Genomic DNA, 18,274 nt, shown 5'->3' on the forward strand with positions numbered 1-18,274 from the left:
CACTCAGCTCTGTTACACTCCGCCTTAATGGAAATGTACAGCGCAAATACAGACAAGGACACAAGCAAGAAATAATGACATGGAACACACAGAGCTCGTGTGTTCCATATCATTCTTTCTTGTGTCCTTGTCTGTATTTGCGCTGTACATTTCCATTATGAATCACCAACATGCCCAGTCTGCCACCTTAGTGAACTCCGCCTTATTCTGTACTGGATATTAGTAGGATCCGATGATCGAATCTTTGCTAAAAGGACCGTATAGTTTAGTTTAGTTTATGGGGGTTTAACGTCCCAAAGCGACTCAGGCTATGAGAGACGCCGTAGTGAAGGGATCCGGAAATTTCGACCACCTGGGGTCCTTTAACGTGCACTGACATCGCACAGTACACGGGCCTCTGGAATTTCGCCTCAATCGAAAATCGACCGCCGCGGCCGGGATTTAGCCCGCGTCGTTCGGGCCAGCAGCCGAACGCCGTAACCACTCAGCCACCGCGGCGGCCAAAAGGACCGTATAGGTTAGCATCCCAAGCAGTGCAGGTAACCGGCCCAATATTATAGATGTATGGTTTCACTGTGGTCCTTTGTATGACCGTCCTTAGCCAATACATTACCAATATTGGGCCGATTATCGGTTCTGCTGGGGATATGACGTTAAGACTGACAAAAAAAATAGAGGACCTTTAAGATCCGTCTTAGTTTGGCTTGATCCACCGCAGCGGTGGCGAATTGGTTGAGCATCCGCCTCGCATGCTAGAGGTGCGGGGTTCGATCCCCATTGCCGCGGGGTACCCACCGGTGATACAATGGGTACAAGCTTTTCCCCAGGCCTGGTGCTCGGCTTATTTAGGGTGAAATGCTTGGGAAATAAGGCTTTGACCCTACCTTGAGCAGTCGAAAATACCTTGCGTCATGGTGCTCTTTGGCCATAGGTGCCCTTGCGCCATAAAAATCCATAATCATCATCAAGGTTTGGCTTTATGCTTTTATAGGCTTAACGTCCCAAAGCGACTAAGGCTATAAGGGACGCTGTATACGAGGGCTCCGGATAATTTCGACCATCTGAGGTTCTTTAACGTGCGCTGACATCGCACAGTACACGGGGCTCTAGCATTTTGCCTCCATCGAGATAGGACCACCGCGGTCGGGATCGAGCCCGTGCCTTTTGGGTCAGCAGCCGAGCAACGTCACCACTGAGCCACCGCGGCGACTCTGCTGTAAGGATGTATATGTATTTTGAATAAATAAATGACCGCTGAGTGTTTTTATTATATTGCACTATGTGTTTTTGTTTGTTTTTCTGGTTTATATCTGGTTTATTTCCTACTTTTGATCGATTGCCTGTACCACCTGTGCGATACCCTCAGCCGTGAGGTATTTTGAATAAATAAATAAATAAACTAAACTGCGTAAATTGGTCTTTTTAATGGTCTGGGGTCCTTTCTGCACTTGCTTAAAACCAGCACTTGCTCTGACCCGAAAAAAAAATCAGATATCCTTATGTTATTGCGCGCCTGTTAGCGCTCATCGAACCTGTAATTTTGCATTAGAAGCATGGGAAATCAGAGTATACGTTTAACATTGCTCGCAAATGAATGCCACATTTAGATTTAAGGAAAAAGAAAATTAATCGGCTAATCCTTGCAATCGCAGTGTTTTGGGCTTCGCCCCAGTTACTCGTAAGGATGTACTACATATTGGCGAGTTCGCAGCGCCCGAGAACCGAGTCCGGAGCTCAAGTAATGACCCGCCGCGGTGGCTCAGTGGTTAGGGCGCTCGGCTACTGATCCGGAGTTCCCGGGTTCGAACCCGACCGCGGCGGCTGCGTTTTTATGGAGGAAAAACGCTAAGGCGCCCGTGTGCTGTGCGATGTCAGTGCACGTTAAAGATCCCCAGGTGGTCGAAATTATTCCGGAGCCCTCCACTACGGCACCTCTTTTTTCCTTTTTTCTTTCACTCCCTCCTTTATCCCTTCCCTTACGGCGCGGTTCAGGTGTCCAACCATATATGAGACAGATACTGCGCCATTTCCTTTCCCCAAAAACCAATTATTATTATCAATTATTAAGCTCAAGTAAATTGGCCAGGCATGTGGCCAAGCAGCAAAGGTAATCGGCCCAAATATTGGAAATGGATTGTTTCACCTTGGTCCTTTGTAGGACCGGCCTTTTCCAATATATTTCCAGTATTGGGTCAATTACCTGTGCTGCTTGGGTGGATGGGTTGGTATTTGGGCAATTTCGACACATCGAAGGCATACAGAGCAATAGGCACAGCCATAAAAGTGGGGCTTACGCACCGATGACAAGCCAACTGGAAAGTCAGGCCACGTTAGCAATATGTCTAGTTTTCTGGGTCCTTTAATATGCTGTCCTTCATGCTTCTTCTTAAGATCGATGGTAGGGAAATTCGCTACTTGATTCTGTTGTACTTAGCGTGGTATACCTCGATTGTCCGTGCCGCCTGCCGAGACTGTACTGTCGGCGCGAAATGAAATGGCAACAGCGGAGCGCGCGGCCAGAGGTCCAGTTTACGCCGGCTGCCTGTCATCAGAGATGGGCGTGCTCAGGCGGTTTTCGATGCTTTTTGTTTATCTTATTAGACGTTCGTTTTCTCGATTTTGCATAGGAGTGCCGCATTCATATGAATGGCTTCGTCGAACGTTTTTTTCGTTCTCGCAACACATGGATATAGCCCCGGAACACCTCCTATTTGAAGAGAAGCATTCTAAGCTGGCGCGCCTTCTGCCTCGGGGCCTTATCAAAACCTTTGCGATACGCGCCGTTCCCACCAGCGCAAAACTTTTCAAACGCTGCGCTTTTAATACCAGAAGTGCTTTATGGCTAGCATCATCAACAGCATCCGTGTTTGTTTACAAACGTCGAAACCGTGTGTACTCTCCGCCCGTCTAAACTTGCACAGAATGGGTTCACTAGCGGCAGCGGCTGTATCCCGCGTCGGTGAAGACAGCGCTCCGAGATCCCTGGCTTGTAGCACTTTGATTTTTCTTTTATATATTATCGCCGTGTTATCAGCGCCTGGTCGCGATGCGAATATTAGCAGTAATTGCGTAACTTCTGAAGACTAACGCCTTCGGCACGATGCGTGCCAACGATGAACCTTCGCGTGAAGCATTAAAAGTGACCCTGACGGGCACTAAATGAAAGTGCGGCTGCGCCCGTGTTGGAAATAAAGCATCAAAATTGCAAGATGAGTCCTCCAGACCCTCGCTGTTTGCATAGGCTTCAGCATCTAGATATCGCTACTAAGCAATCAGTCCATGGAAGCTTGCCTGCTTCGTTTTGACTTCTGGGCACGGTGTAAAATACAGAGCTGGGAAGTGGATAGATAACCCTCGCGGGTGGAAGATAGTGTCCCCTTGCTTTAGGCGCCACAGGATGACTCTGTGCTAAGCGGCCCATTTTCGCATGTTAATTGAACCAGTAACACGTGTAGGAACCGGCGCCTTGATGACGACGCAGTAATCCAGGTCTATAGCATTATCTCGTTCTTCGGACTGTTCACTCGTTGGTTCGTTCCACTGAAAAGTCGTGGTATATGGTGTCCCACGGCGACACGTTCCAAAAGGGACGCCGTCCGGGAGGGCTCCGGACCAATTCCAACCACGTATACGATTCTTGTGCACTGGCATCGCACAGTATACACGGACGCCTTGCGTTTCGACTCCGACGAAAAGCTGCTACCATCGGCCAGGATCGAACCTACGTTTTCGGGCTTGGCAGTCGATCACCCTAACCACAAAGCTACCGCGGCGGGGAATGGCGGCAAAGTCGCTTTGGAACACGGTATAGAGTGTAAAGACCAGTCGACTGCGGACAGCATGCACGTGTTTGCCCAAGGACAGTTTTGAATATCTTTAAACGTTCCCCGTCTGTCCGCGTTGTTTCATGTTCTTTACCGAAAGTGCATCAATCGGCCCAAGCGCCTACCATCGTTAGATAAAGTTTCATACTGTACTGTCTGTGTAAGAAATAGCAAAACGGCGAATCAGAAAAAAAGGAAACCTACCTGAACTCGTCTCCCTGTGTGGCGACAGATGTCCTTTACTGAATGAGCCAGAAGCCTCAACAGGGAGTGTTGCCGTTGACGCCGCCTTCCGATGTGTATCCGGGACAAATTTTTTCAGACCCAACTCCTCTAGTTGCTGTCGCAACCATGCGACTAGGCGTAAAACCGCGCTACTTCGACTTCCGTCAGTCGTTGTTGCATCGTCGGGTAAAAACGGAGCACCAGGGGCACGGCCGACGAATGTTATAACCTTTTCAGATAGCGTTATCACTTCTGTAATGCGCCCAAAGTGTACGGAAAGATTTATCAAAAAATAAGGAGCCTCACAAAAGCATTTTCTAGGCGCGCGCTACCACGTCACTGGCGCCGGTCATGTGACTTCCGGCAGGTTAGCGCGCCAAGCGCCATTTCAGTGTGTTCCCGAATATTGATATCCTACAACAAAACTGTTTTCAAGCTTGCGTGGACATGTGGGCTATAGTTAGGGCGGCGAATCTGAGCTACAACGCACTTCACAGCAAAGAAACGGACGACTTGTCATGCGCGGTGGTCTGCTTTGCCATATCTACCAGCTTATCTATTCGCACTCGTATCATCTCTATGCATCAAAGCGCTTGACAGATTGCTCTCTCTTTTGCTATATTTTATCAATTTTTTCAGCAATTATAATGCACGCGCGAAGAGTGTCATCTTTCTTGAGCCACACTGCAGGTCATGCTCATTTATTGAAAGATAGGTCCCGAAACTGCCTGGATCAGTCATTAAATCCACTTACCTTTTGCGCTAGATCGAATCAGCGAAAGGGAAAGCAAACTAAGGACAATATTTTATGCGTCGGAAAGATTTTTTTTTTTGCGCGGGGCTTAATTAGAGAAGCCATATTTCCAGTGCCAGTTTTGGCAGAATTTTTTTGGCAGGCCGCCAATAACCTCTCCTTAAATGCCATCTCCATCGTAAGGAAATCTGTTCGGCAACAACTCCGAGTTGGCTAACAGCGCCACCACGCGAGAGAGCGGTTCAGGGCAGCACTCAAATTGAGACAGCTAACGAGGCCTTTCATTCGTAGCCACTTACGCACTCTGGGCTTTTCACACCTAGCTACCGAACGAATGTTATAAAATGAGCGGCCTCTGGATAAGGCCCGCGTATAAGGCCTATCACCGTGCACGTGATCAGTGGCCAAGTCGATACAGTAAAAAAGAGCTGTCACACTCACCTCACACCAAACTACACATCGGACACATGAATTGCGGTGATAATTCGCCTTTTAATCACAGTTTCATTGCTGACACGTTGAATAAGGCCCGTGTATAAGGCCCATCACCACGTGATCATCGGCGAAGTCGATACAGTAACAAAGAGCTGTGACACCTTACGCCAACGCCAAACTACGCACATCGGAAACATGGATTGCGGTGATAATTCGCATTTTAATCACAGTTTCATTTCTGACACGTTGAATTTAACGATAACAAAGCAAATGCGTTTATCCATTCTGCGTTCCAAACACAGTAAGTCGGCAACGCTCCAATCACACTCCATGCTCATCAAAGCATGTCTTGTGCGCCCAGAATCTGTTTACAGTGTGCGGACAGAGCCCATGAAAAGTACGACATCCGGGTCATGGCTGCAAATGAGAAACATAAATGGGTGGTCGACTACAAATTTACGGTGGATCACCGGCGAAGGGGCCGAACCAAACATCGCAACAGTAGCAGTAGCGGCGGCCGCTTCGGTGCCTTCTTCGTTGACTTCCACAAAAGCCTTGTGCACCACATCGGTGGGCACCAGATTTCCTACCTCACTGATGCCTGAAAGGTCAGCGTTTGGTGCGAAGAACTCGTTGATTCCCATGGCTTGCAATGCCGACCTGAGGAAGACTGTCTGTTCAAATCTGAACTTGGGTAGGTACAGCTCCACGTTGGATAGACTGTGGAGGTATCCTAAGACGCTTTTAAGTTGAAGGGCTGTTAGTCGCTCTTCAAGCTTGGACAGTCCTTCAACATCGTTGGGCAAGAGCACAACCATGGACGTCTTCCCGCCTTGGTACGGTATCTCCAAGGCAGTGGCGTCGAGATCAAAGGATCCGCTCATCCTGTAAGTGTCCTTCTGGTACATCATCTGGACTTTCGTTTTGTTCTTCGCGTCAAGATGGAAATCAGAACGACGTGTAGACGTGGCGTTGAACTGTGATTTCCAAAGCCCTTTGAAGTAGATCGCATTCACGAGGATCAAAGTGGTCAGGTCGTTTACGCACCCATTAGGCAGAAGGTCTGTGATCTTTGATTGGGTGGCTGTCTCGACCCAGGAATTTATCTGCTTTCGAACACTTTCGTAGTTGTTCTTGAAGTCGACAGACTCTATCGTTGCTTCGTAATTGTCCTTCAGAAGTGACAAGTAGTTGTCTAGGACCGGATAAGTCTGTTCGCAGTACATGCGGTTAGCGATGTGCAGCCTCACGTCCTGAGCGTAGCCCGGAAGTTTAGAGAAAAAACCGGCAAAATGGTTGTGTACGATGTTGCTGTCCATCCGAAGAACTGCGGACAGTTCCTCAGCAGTTTTGTTACGTGCTCCGCTCAAGGCCATTGATAAAGCGGCTGATATGCTGAATGGCGAGTAGAAAACGTTCCCATGCTGGCTGTTTTGTGATAGATACTTGTGCAGGTCTACAGAGAAGCTCAGGATGGAGTCACCGAGCGGGTTGGCAGCCATCCTTGCAGTGTCTGTAATAAAAAAATGCAGACATTGTTGTTAGTAAGCTCGTTCTGTTAGTCAATGTTCTTGATTGTGTTGACAACTTTGTGAGGCGAAACGCTTTATCGTGAGAACGTAGTTAACGCAGTAAAGCGGTCTAGTTCTTATTTATCCATGGGATAACAAGCCAATAATAATAATAATAATTGGTTTTTGGGGAAGGAAATGGCGCAGTATCTGTCTCATATATCGGCGGACACCTGAACCGCGCCGTAAGGGAAGGGATAAATGAGGGAGGGAAAGAAGAAAGCAGGAAAGAGGTGCCGTAGTGGAGGACTCCGGAATAATTTCTACCGCCTGGGGATTGTTAACGTGCACTGACATCGCACAGCACACGGCAGCCTTAGCGTTTTGCCCCCATAAAAACGCAGCCGCCGCGGTCGGGTTCGAACCCGGGAACTCCGGATCAGTAGCCGAGCGTCCTAACCACTGAGCAACCGCGGCGGATGATAACCAGCTGCAGGAGCAATATTACTGACGGTTTAGCATTGCTAAGAACGAAATATTCTCCGAAAGCAATTTTTCTGCAGGTGGACACCACCGCTATGTACTTCAAGGAGCGATTGAGGTGTCCAATGACCCAGGGAGCCAGTTATGCACCTTTACTTTGCGCAAAATCAACGGAGTTTTATACGTTGTCAACGCCAACGCCAATAAACCCAATGAACGCAGGCGGCCTATTGAATTGAAAATCGGTCTTTGAGGAAAGGAAATGGCGCAGTATCTGTCTCACATCTCGGCGGACACCTGAACCACGTTGTAAGGAAACGGTTAAAGGAGGGACTAAGAGGAGAAAGGAAGATAGAGGTGTCGTAGTGGAGGGCTCCGGAATAATTTCGACTACCTTGGGATCTTTAACGTGCACTGACATCGCACAGCCCACGGGCGCCCTAGCGTTTCGCCTCCATCGAAACGCGGCCGCCACGGTCGGGTTCGAACCCGGGTACTCCGGATCAGTAGCCGAGAGTCATTACCACTGAGCCACCGCGGCGGGTAAACTTGCTCCAATCCCGCGTTTGTGGCAAAACGCGATCAACGCGAACGCGAGCAACGCACATTTCTCTGTCACCACCGAAACGCAGCTCGAAGTCCGATTTAGGTGTCCACTGACCCAATGAGCCAGCTCTACGCATTTCCTTTCTTTACGCGACTTTTTGCGTACAGATGGAAGTTGATGAAGACGACTATGTGCAATGCACAGCGCTAGAGTGTGGCAGTTTAACACAAGCAGTGATCGGTTGCGGCGATAGCATAGTGCTCTCCTGCAATGGCCATCGAAACTGATCTGTTCGCGCCGCCGTGTGTTCGAAACAAAGTCGCGGCAGTATTTATTTTATTTCTGCAGCTATCTGAGACAGCCGCCGCGGAGGCTCGGTGATTATGATGCTCGGCTGCTGGCCCGAAAGACGCGGGTCATGAAATTGCCCATTGGCTGGAGAGAGGTTGACACCTGCAGACCGAATAATTCTTGCGGGCTGAATGCATGTGACTTCAACAGACCGGAAATGACATCACTTACGGTAAGGGCAGCAACAGCTTTTAACCCTGTTGAACTGCCAACACATAATCTAAGCAGGTGTCCCTGTGAATTTTATGCCGTGCTCCCTGCAACGCTCTATACCCTGGTCAATGTAGTATAGACGCGATAGGGTTTTTTATGCTTCGCGCTAAGTGAAGCTATTTTCAGGGACATACGCCGGCAGGGTCCTGGAGCAAGAGATACGGAAAATAATACAGAAACTAAATGTTGATAAAGGAAATTATGAGAAGCTCGCAGCATTGGTTGTTGTAGGTTGCAAGCTACTGAAGCGCGATTTTGCACTGGTGCAAATTCGCGCTTCAGAAGTCCATCACTTATATTTGTGAGCAACCAGAACCGAACACTTAAGATTGCAAATACTGCACTTTGCCTCTTGGGACTACGAGATCTGCATTTGGTGCTAAGAGTTTAAACCGGGTGGCCCTCGTGAGGACTCCGTAAAAGTTTTTCGGTGCGATGAACGTGTTCTATACGTTTATAGGCGCAGGTGATGAGCACTGCACTCTCACATGTGATCATACTGCGTTTATTCTTTGTCCTTGTATTAAACATATACAATATGGATGCGCATTTACACACTTTTTTGTAGACACTTTGTTCTCTTCGCAGCTTGTGCTGTTACTGCTTGGAATGTTCGTACTAGACAATGAGACGAGTGCACCCTTGATTCCGATACAAATGAACGGCAACGAGAAGAAAGCAGTATAGTTTCGAACTGTTCTTCCAAAAACTACTTAGCTTATGTTCTAAATATCTTTTTAAACGACGCACACCAACGGGCAACAAACTATTCGCTAGCAAGGCGTAAGCTTGCAAGTGTTTCGAATTCGTTCAACCCTGTTATCATGTCATGCTTGCATGCACTATCCGGTTAGTAATAATGTGATTGGAATTAGGAGCATTTGTGCGTTTACAGAGGGCCCTGTGGCTCAGTATAAAATACAAGTCGCTGTATATCTGGCATGCTTTAGATTCAGACAGAAAAACTATCTTCCTAGCTTGATAATGGCGTAAGCCAGCTGCAACTCGCGCAGTCGGGTATCGATACGGCTCAGACTACTAATCGGTGACAGTGACTCTAGTCCTTCGTCTTCACAGTGGTTCAAATCCCGAGTTTGATTGACAAAAAGTTTAGTTGTGACGGTGCAGTCCATTGACGTACTAATGCAAATAAACACAATTGTCCATTATATATACTTTCATGCATATTTTCGTACGCATCACTTTCTCGTGCTACAAGGAAAGTTCTACTTTCTGCCACAAAAGGGGGAAAATTATCCATATCGTTATTCATTCCCTCGTACGGCAAGCAGATCCTTGCTTAATAGGTAATTAAAAAGTTTGGTGTAGCAATGATCGGGTTCAGAAATGGGCACTATGCAGTTTGTTTTCATAACTGATATCTGTGCTTAACAAACTTCGCGAATACACGGGACGAAGGAAGATCGAAGAGCGTGAATAATGCAGCAGTGGTTGTAAAGCCGCACGTTTCTTTGATTACAAAGTGAGAAATCAACTTTACGGGAATATACATAAAAATAAATAGCACAGAGAACGACGCAGGTGAACAGAAAACGTGTACAAGCCTGAACGAGGTTCCCACGACGACAGCGAGATATCCTGCTTTACGACCGGCGGAACGAAATCAAAACCAGACTTGGCGCCTTCTCCCGACGACCGGCCGGTTCTTGAACGCGTCGAAAACAAGCGAGCATAGGCCTCACCCGGCTTGTCCAGTCAGCAGCAACGCTAGGCAAGGCAGTTCCGTCATCCGTCGCACGTGTTGGGCTACCAAGTGCAAGCGTGGGTTTTACGCGCGTGACGTCAGGTCACAGGCAGCGCCGTGCACATCGGCATTCCGATGGAGGTGAAAAAAAAAAAAGCGACAGCAGCTACAAAACAAAGCCCGACGCAGACGGCGCGGCTCGAGCCGACGTTGTCGACGTTGCCTTCGCTTGCGACACTCAAGCGGCAAGAACCACGGCACTAGCGACGCCCATCGGAAGCCGCTCGAACCAACGACCGTGACCCGAGACAGCGACACTCCAACAGGGATCCGGATTCCCTGCTTGCCATAGTGGCCGCATAGGTTCCCTATGGTTCCCTAGGGGTTCTAATCCGCGCCATTTTTGAGTCGAATTGTACAGAAGGCGACCTGATTGTTTGACATTGGTAAATATCGACGACTTTGTTCGTTATAGGCAGGGCTACTAAGGCACTTGTTTGAAAGTGCTGTCGAACGGAGTTTGTTTAGTCTTTCTTATTGCCCTGAAAGAGGCGATTTGGAGTCTGCATTATGCCGGCTATCGTGAGATTTGCTCTTTCAGGCTCCGAAAACTGGCTACAGTTGGACCAGATAGCGTTTCATAACTGAGAGTGTTCAGAATGAAAAGGAGATTGGACAATACAATTATAGCAAGTTATGGCAAAGGGGCTTACCATGATAAACCTGCACTTGAGCTGTGAGAGACTCAGTACGGTGGAGGGATCGAAAGCAATTTCAGCTATCTAGGTTTTCTTAACGTGCGCTGACATTGCACGGGCAGTTTTGAAAAATGCGGGTGCTGCGGATGGGATTCGATCCGTCGTACTTGGGCCCAGCAGCCAATCGCTAATGCGGCCAAGCCACTGTGGAGGATAACTGGACGATATAGCGCTCACCGTCCTGTCTTACGGGCGTTGTTTCGGAAGCGGAACTATAAATGTCTTTCGTGGTAGTGTGTGCGTTTGCATTCCCGGACTACAATGTGGAACAAATGTTTTGTCCAAGTGGTTACAATGCGAATTATAGCATTCATTCGATGTTTTTACGCTTCTTCAAAAACGCAAAATTTTGCTGACAACGAGACAGAAACAAAACATTGTTCGCAGTTAATCCAGTGCCGCTGCTATTCGCACCAGACAATGCAGCTTTGTCCACACACATATCTGTACTAGAGGGCTTGTTTCCTTTTATTTGTAGAACAAAATCACACACCAAATACTTTAAGAGTCACGTAACAGTGACAGAAACAAACCTCCTCGTTGATATCAACAAAACTGCGAAGCAAAAAGCTTATGTCACACATCGGGCTTGGGCAGAAGTTAAAGCAGAAACATTAAAAAACATAACAGTCAACAAATATTGCAGTAGTAGAAACAACGCCTGTGTCTTCTCACAGCTCAGAACTGGACGTAAGAAAAGAGACCAGTAGAACGGCCACTGCATAACACCTGCGTATGAGGCGCATGAAAGGCTGATCAGTGATTGATTCGGTACTGGAGCAGAAACCGATAAAACCGCATTAAGCGAAAAACCTTAGTAATTACTACTGAACACAATTGCGCAGTAAATTTTATTGTGACGCAGTCATACTTTATTGCGGACATAATTCAATAAATCATGAATGACGCTTTAGCCCAACGATCATGACAGTCATGTCGGTCTTCAAAAGATAAAGTAAAGGACGTCAACTACAGTTCGTGCCTCTACAAGGAATTTTCTGTTTGCTGTTTCAGTTTACAGTTCGCGGATGGTGCCCATGAAAAGTATGACTTCTGGGTCATGGCAGCGGATGAGGAACATGAACGGATGGTCGACTACAAATTTATGCGTCATCATCGGCATGGCTGCAGAGCGACACATCATAACAACTGCAGTAGCGGCCGCTGCTTCTGTGCCTTCTTCGTTGACTTCAACAAAAGCCTTGTGCACAACATCGGTAGCCACCAGATCTCCTGCCTCGCTGATTGCCGAGAGGTCTGCGTTGGGCGAGAAGAAGTCCTTGATTCCCATGGCTTGCAAGGTCTTCTTAAGACCGATTGCATGTTCGAGTTTGAACTTTGGAAGGTACAACTCGACATTAGACCGACTACGGAGCTTGTCGAAAACGTTTTTAAGCTTCAGGCCTGTTAGTCGCTCTTCCAGCTTGGACAATCCTTCAATGTCGTTGGGCAAAAGCACGACCATGGAGGTCTTGCCACCTTGGTACGGTACCTCCAAAGCAGTGACATCGAGGTGGTCGCAGGTGGCCATCTTAAAACTGCCCCTTTGATACATCGTATCAACTTGTTTCTTGTTCTTAGCGTCAAGATGGAAATCTGAACTTCGTGTTGCCCTGGCATTGAACTGTGATTTCCAAAGTCCCTTGAAATAAATCGCATTTACGAGGATCAGGGTGGTTAGAGCGTCTACACTCCCGCTTGGCAAGAGGTCTTTGATCTTTGATTCTGTGGCTTTCTCGACCCAGGCGTTCACCTGCTTTCGAACACTCTCAGAGTTGTTCCTGAAGTCAACGGACTCAATCGTGGCTTCGTAATTGTCCTTAAGCAGCGACAAGTAGCTCTCCAGGACTGGATAAGTCTGCTCGCAGTACATTCGGTTAGCGATGTGTAGCTTCACGTTCTCAGCGTAGGCAGGAAGCTTTGAGAAGAAGCCCGAAAAGTGGCTGTGTATGGCGTCGCTGTCCACACGAAGAACTCCGGACAATTCCTTGGCGGTGTTACTGCGTGCCCCGCCCAGGGCCATTGCTAGCGCTGCCGATATGCTGAACGGAGAACAGAAGATGTTCCCATGCTGGCTGTTTTCTGATACGAGCTGCTTGTACAGATCTACCGAGAACTTGAGGACGGAGTCACTGAGCGGGTTGGCGGCCATGCTTGAAGTCTGTAAAGAAGTGAAATCATAGTATTTTTTAGTTTATCACATACTGCTTTTTTTAAGCGAACCCCAACGCTTTTCTTGAGAATTCTTTTAAAAGGAATTGCCGGCCACTGAGTAATTGTACCTGAGAAAGGAGCTCTCATCACGTAATTCGGATGAGGAATACCTCGCCGGCTGTGGCTGTGAACTGACACATATGTGAACTGCCCATGTACATATATTTAAGTATCTTATGCCGAATGGCATATTTGCGTAATTAAAAAAAATTACGCGGGGATACGCGGCGGCACTGCGTTACAAGGGTCATGCAGAGGTAAAAAGACAGCTAATCTTATAATCATGAATGGGAACATCAGGAAGGAAAGTTCATGTCACCAACATTTACTTGAGCTCTCGTAGCCTCCGTCTACTGTCAAGAAATTTAGGTGGCTGTAGTTTGTGACGGCTTTGAGAAAGGCCTTAAATATATGAAGGCTCCTTTTCGATTTACAGGCTCAAGGAGGCAGGTCATACGTTGCCATACGTAGCTTAACAGCGCTGAATATTTGAGGAAGTGCTGATCGCATCCGCCTGTTTTACAGATGGTCATTCATGCACCCAAGGACGCGACTTGACTTCTTTGCTGATTACATCGTTGCTATGTGACTCATTCGTGCAAGAAAGGGAGTCTGGGGACCATGCTGTTGCGATTCAATCAGATCTCAGGATCTAAATCCAAACCGCCGATTGAAACACGCTTTTCGGTTTTGAGGAGAAAGAAAACTTGCTCCAGATCGCCGACTGAGTGAACGTAGCACGAAAACGAACTCGACGCGAGGAAAAATTATTCGCGCATGAAGTTCAAGATTCAAGGCGCGAAATCAGGAGTGTCAAAGTATACATCAGCACTAAACCAAGCAGCACAGGCAATTGGCCCAATATTGTAAAAGGAGGCTTCCACTGGTCCTCTGTAGGACCAGCGTTTGCCAATACATTTTCAATATTTGGGCCAATTACCTGTGCTGCTTGGGGAAAGTACCACTCAAGACACCCATGTGACCATGTTTGCACTATATAGCACTGGTGCTCGACCCACCTATATACAGTGTCGAAAGAATTTTAACAGATGAGAGTTGAGCTAACAGCCTCGTTGCATTGTCAGAGAGTGGCGTAGATGCAACGTAAAATGCGAGTTGTGGTAGGACTCACGCCTTGGAGACAACTAGAAATTCTTCTCGTAGACAACAATCCGAGAGAGGCGGAGCCCGGATGTACGGCATGTATACTACGTGGACGATATACATTCTTTGTGGACGGTATGGAATCTTAATGGAACCAACGGACTACTTTGAGAAATGCTGCCCACAAATAATTGAGGTAAAATTATGCATCCTGCGTCGTCAAAATAAACTGAGAGTGCGCTAATGCCACCGAATGCTTATGAAAACCGCTATGAGTTGGAGAATGACTTTGGGAGTCATTAAAATTGGAACATTTTTCTTCGCCTTTACAGAATTAGAGAAGAATTTACTGGCTTCTCTTTCTCCGGTGTACGCTCCTTTTAATACAGGTGGCGTTGGTGGAGCTTTGTTAGAGATACTGAGGATGATGGGTGACGAATATATCTACGAGCTAAGGAGCATTTGTAACGTTTGAGGCTAGTCCTGTGCGCATATTGAGTCAAAGTTTAAATGTAAAATAATTAAAACTTTACCCATATTCGGGATGTGAATGATGGTGCGAAATGAATGCGAAGTGCATGGATTGGTTCCCGCGTGCAAAAATTCATTTTTTGCAATATTAGATCATCCCGCCAGATTTTTATCGGCACTACTTTTTCAGTGTGCATGATATTAATGAACAAAAAACGTAGCAGGACGTGATATGTTCTTTGTGTAATACCTGCTTTCTTAGCTCACTTTGCTGCAAGCTGAACAGGGGTGTACAGAAAGCCGTGGCCCGTCCTTTTGGCTTATATTTGAACGACGCAGAAATTTTGGCTGAGTAAAACATATGTCATGAAAGTGTACGGATAGGGTTCGTTTGTGAGAAGGGAATGTACAAAAGCAAGAGATAATGGTTGTTGGACATGCAGGTGGTCACTTATTCTCACTGTTCGTGTGAGCTTACTCTAGTGCTGCATATTCAGGGACTTACAATATGAAAGGGAACAATCGGTTTGAATAAAATGACGAATATTGTGGTTATTTCAACACTAAAGGAGAACATGACTTTCGAACCTTATGCGCCGAGAAAGAAAACCCAAGTATGAAAAAGCAAGTTGTGCGTTTCTCACACATCATCATCATCAGCCTGACTACGCCCACTGCAGGGCAAAGGCCTCTCCCATGTGTCCCCAATTAACCCTGTCCTTTGCCAGCTGCGCCCACCCTATGCCTGCAAACTTCTAATCTCATCATTCTCCTAACCTTATGCCGCCCCCTTCTGCGCTTGCTTTCTCTTGCATTTCAGTCAGTTAATCCTTAAGGACCAGCGGTTACCGTGCCTTCGCATTGCATGCCCTGCCCAAGACTGTTTCTTCCTTTTGATTTCAACAAGGTTGTCACTAACATGCGTTTGTTCCCTCACCTACTCTGCCCGCTTCCGATCTCTTGACGTTAGGCCTATCATTTTTCCACACATACTTACGAAGTAATCACTAGTTGAATGGGTATAATGCGTTGCCTTTCATACTGGAGGTACCTGTACTACGCAAATCCTGCAAATGCACATGCGGCGCAGTTGTCAAGGTGCCGTCCGGACACGGCAGCATTTGGGCCGGAAATATGGACACGTGGGATACTGCGCCTGTTGATGCGCCATGCAAATAATCTCCATTCCTTCACGCCGCCGCGCACACAGAATCGTCACCAGACGGAATCACGGTCGCATCTGCACCCTTTTCCGGTGTACGCATGACTGAACATTGAGCCCAGAGCATACCCACTTGAACAATAAGCGCGGTTGATGTACTGAATCACTGTACCCCCAGCCATGCGCGTATTGAACGCGTGTCATGTGAAGCGTAGCCTTTCTTTACCACTGACAGAACATGCCCCCAGCCATGCGCGTATTGAACGCGTGTCATGTGAAGCGTAGCCTTTCTTTACCACTGACAGAACATGCTTCCAGGAATTTGTTGCAGCCATTCCGGAGAGACCTCACACCTATCCGATCTTTACATCATACGTAATGTATCTGGCTCACACGAGTTTCTTGAAGTGTGCTGCACTCACTAAGAACCCCAGAAAGAGCCGCGCTATACTCTACTTTCTTTTTGCGTTATGTCCTAATCTACCATTGCCTGTACGTTGTCACACCAAGGTTCCGGAACGCGGCTGCGTCAATTTCTGCGATCCGAACAGAGCACGAACTGAAGAAGGAGATTATTAAATAAGACTAGCTCTGCGAGCTGCTGTCGGAATTCAGGCTCTATAGAAATTTTGAAATACAGTGAAGAAAACAAACGACCCTTTCGGTCCCTCCGCCGGAAGCGGCCTCAGGACTTTCATAATTGCCCGTACATTTCAGCCTCATTCTAAACTTACCAGGAGAGACAGGCAAAGGAAGGCATGTGAGAACACCCGACAGAAGTAAGAACTCGTACAGATTTCAAGAACGGCGACATTACGCCTTTGAGTTAAGACCGACTACCCGACACGGATCACATCGAATTAAAATAAAGCGCAAGGAACACTTGTTGGACGTATAGTATGGTCATATACGGCGATCGGGGTGCAAGTCAGGCCGCTTTTTTAGAGGCGATACATCACATACGATGAACAGTATGTTGGGACTAGATTAACGGAAGAGAATATGGGATACTATGAGATTAACAGACGAAAAATAAGAGAGAAAGATGCAGTAAAGTACGCGGCCGAACAATTCTGTTCACCGCATATACTGTCTTCAACGCAGCTCTCGTTGTAAAAAGTTCCCGCTTTTTGCCCCAAACCGGCCACTGACGTGCACTTGTCTGCTCTATTTCAAGAACTCAGGCCGATAAACAGACGTGAGCTTCGTGTTTGCTTGTGCTTGCAAGCCGCGATGAAGAACAGGCCGGATAATCATAGCTCGCTCTGTCTTTTCTTAGTACATAAATACTCTCTCCTGTTCATAATAAGCATGAAATGTACGCGCATTACACAATGTCACTTCATCGGAAGCCGCGACTAAACTACTCGGGTTAATCATAAAACGCAACGCACCTTTCGACAGCGGTTCTTAAAGCGCCGGCAGAAGACGTCCCGTACGAGCAGCACCCAGGCGAAGCCAGTGAGTTTGGGGGCGGTGAGAGTCGGTCGATGTCAAGCGACGAGGGACTCTTACGCACACGTGTCGAAAGCGAGAAGCCTCTTTGCTTTTATCTAGTATGTCCACCGTTGATCGATCTAGGACATTATTTAGTCGGCTTTGACTTCCGCTGCGAAGAATACCTGACCGCCGAGTGCTGATATCATTCCCAGTTGCAACAGTTATCTCTTCAAATCAGTTGCGCTCGCAGACTATTTCACTGTCCCGTGGAAATTCACAATGGAGTCGGGAAAAACAACGGTACAAAGCGCAGTGGAGGCACGGCGTTTACCCACTGAGTTTATAGACAGACGGCTCGGGAATGGCAACGCCCCCTAGGGACATGGTGCACCTAACATGTCTCCTAGCTCCAAGGCAGCCTGACGCCCGCGTTCCCTAGGAGTTGTCTTGTTTCTATTCGCGTGCCTTGTCAGCGCCGAACGATCCCTGTCGGCGATTTTCACGGATTCAGTCTTTGTGCGGTGGCTGTTGCACTCTATTGTAGCTAATTTACTCAAATAGCACTTAGGAATGCATTATGTGTGCGTTAGCTTTATTTTTAGTTTACGTTTTGGCGCCATTTCGTAGTGGAATTTTGAACCAACTCCCCCAGCACTTTTTCTTCAGTGTATTTGCCGTTCGGGCGCTGACAGCGAGGTTGCGTGTTCGAATCCCGGTTGAGACGGGTGCATCCTTGTTGAAGCTAGCCCCGAAAACGCCCATCTGCTGCGCAACACCAGTGCGTGTGGACGCGCCTCAGATGGTAGAAATTGGTCAGGAGACCCTATCTACAGCTGTTCTTTTTCTTTGCAACTTTTCCTCCCTTATTCATGCTCCTAAAGCTCCTTTCCTTCTTTCACGTGCATTCAACCAACCCTTATTTTCACAAACTCAATCAGACCATCCTGTGGCAATAAAGCGAGCCAGTGAAGAAAGGATCGGTGCCAGCGGAACCTCGTCGTATGCTTCGTAGGCGGCATGGCTCGCAAATATTTGCAGACGTTGTCTTCAGTTTCGGGGCAAAACAAATTTCAGAAA

The 18,274-nt window shown here is 47.4% G+C and overlaps 1 protein-coding gene across 1 annotated transcript; it reads right to left on the reverse strand.

The window, feature by feature from the left end:
* Positions 1 to 5,275: 5,275 nt before the first annotated feature.
* On the reverse strand, positions 5,276 to 17,528 carry LOC144134420 (uncharacterized). Its single transcript, XM_077667338.1, has 4 exons — positions 17,152 to 17,528; positions 11,826 to 12,967; positions 9,909 to 10,057; positions 5,276 to 6,751 (listed from the first exon to the last, which is right to left on the reverse strand). Exons 2-4 carry the CDS (start codon positions 12,956 to 12,958, stop codon positions 5,607 to 5,609), a joined length of 2,427 nt encoding a protein of 808 aa, XP_077523464.1. The 5' UTR covers positions 12,959 to 12,967; positions 17,152 to 17,528; the 3' UTR covers positions 5,276 to 5,606.
* Between the last annotated feature and the right edge of the window lie 746 nt (positions 17,529 to 18,274).

The sequence above is a fragment of the Amblyomma americanum genome, chromosome 5, assembly GCF_052857255.1.
Source record: "Amblyomma americanum isolate KBUSLIRL-KWMA chromosome 5, ASM5285725v1, whole genome shotgun sequence".
NCBI classification, from domain to species: Eukaryota; Metazoa; Arthropoda; class Arachnida; order Ixodida; family Ixodidae; genus Amblyomma; species Amblyomma americanum.

Bases quoted from the DNA above. Each gene is read 5' to 3' on its own strand.
- LOC144134420 (XM_077667338.1), bottom strand. From the start codon at position 12,958: ATGGCCGCCAACCCGCTCAGTGACTCCGTCCTCAAGTTCTCGGTAGAT. The intron at 10,058-11,825 runs GTAAACTGAAAC...TTGCTGCTGACT, and splicing joins ATGGGCACCATCCGCGAACT to GGACAAGCCGGGTGAGGCCT. The intron at 6,752-9,908 runs GCTTGTACACGT...TTTTTATTACAG, and splicing joins GTCGTGGGAACCTCGTTCAG to ACACTGCAAGGATGGCTGCC.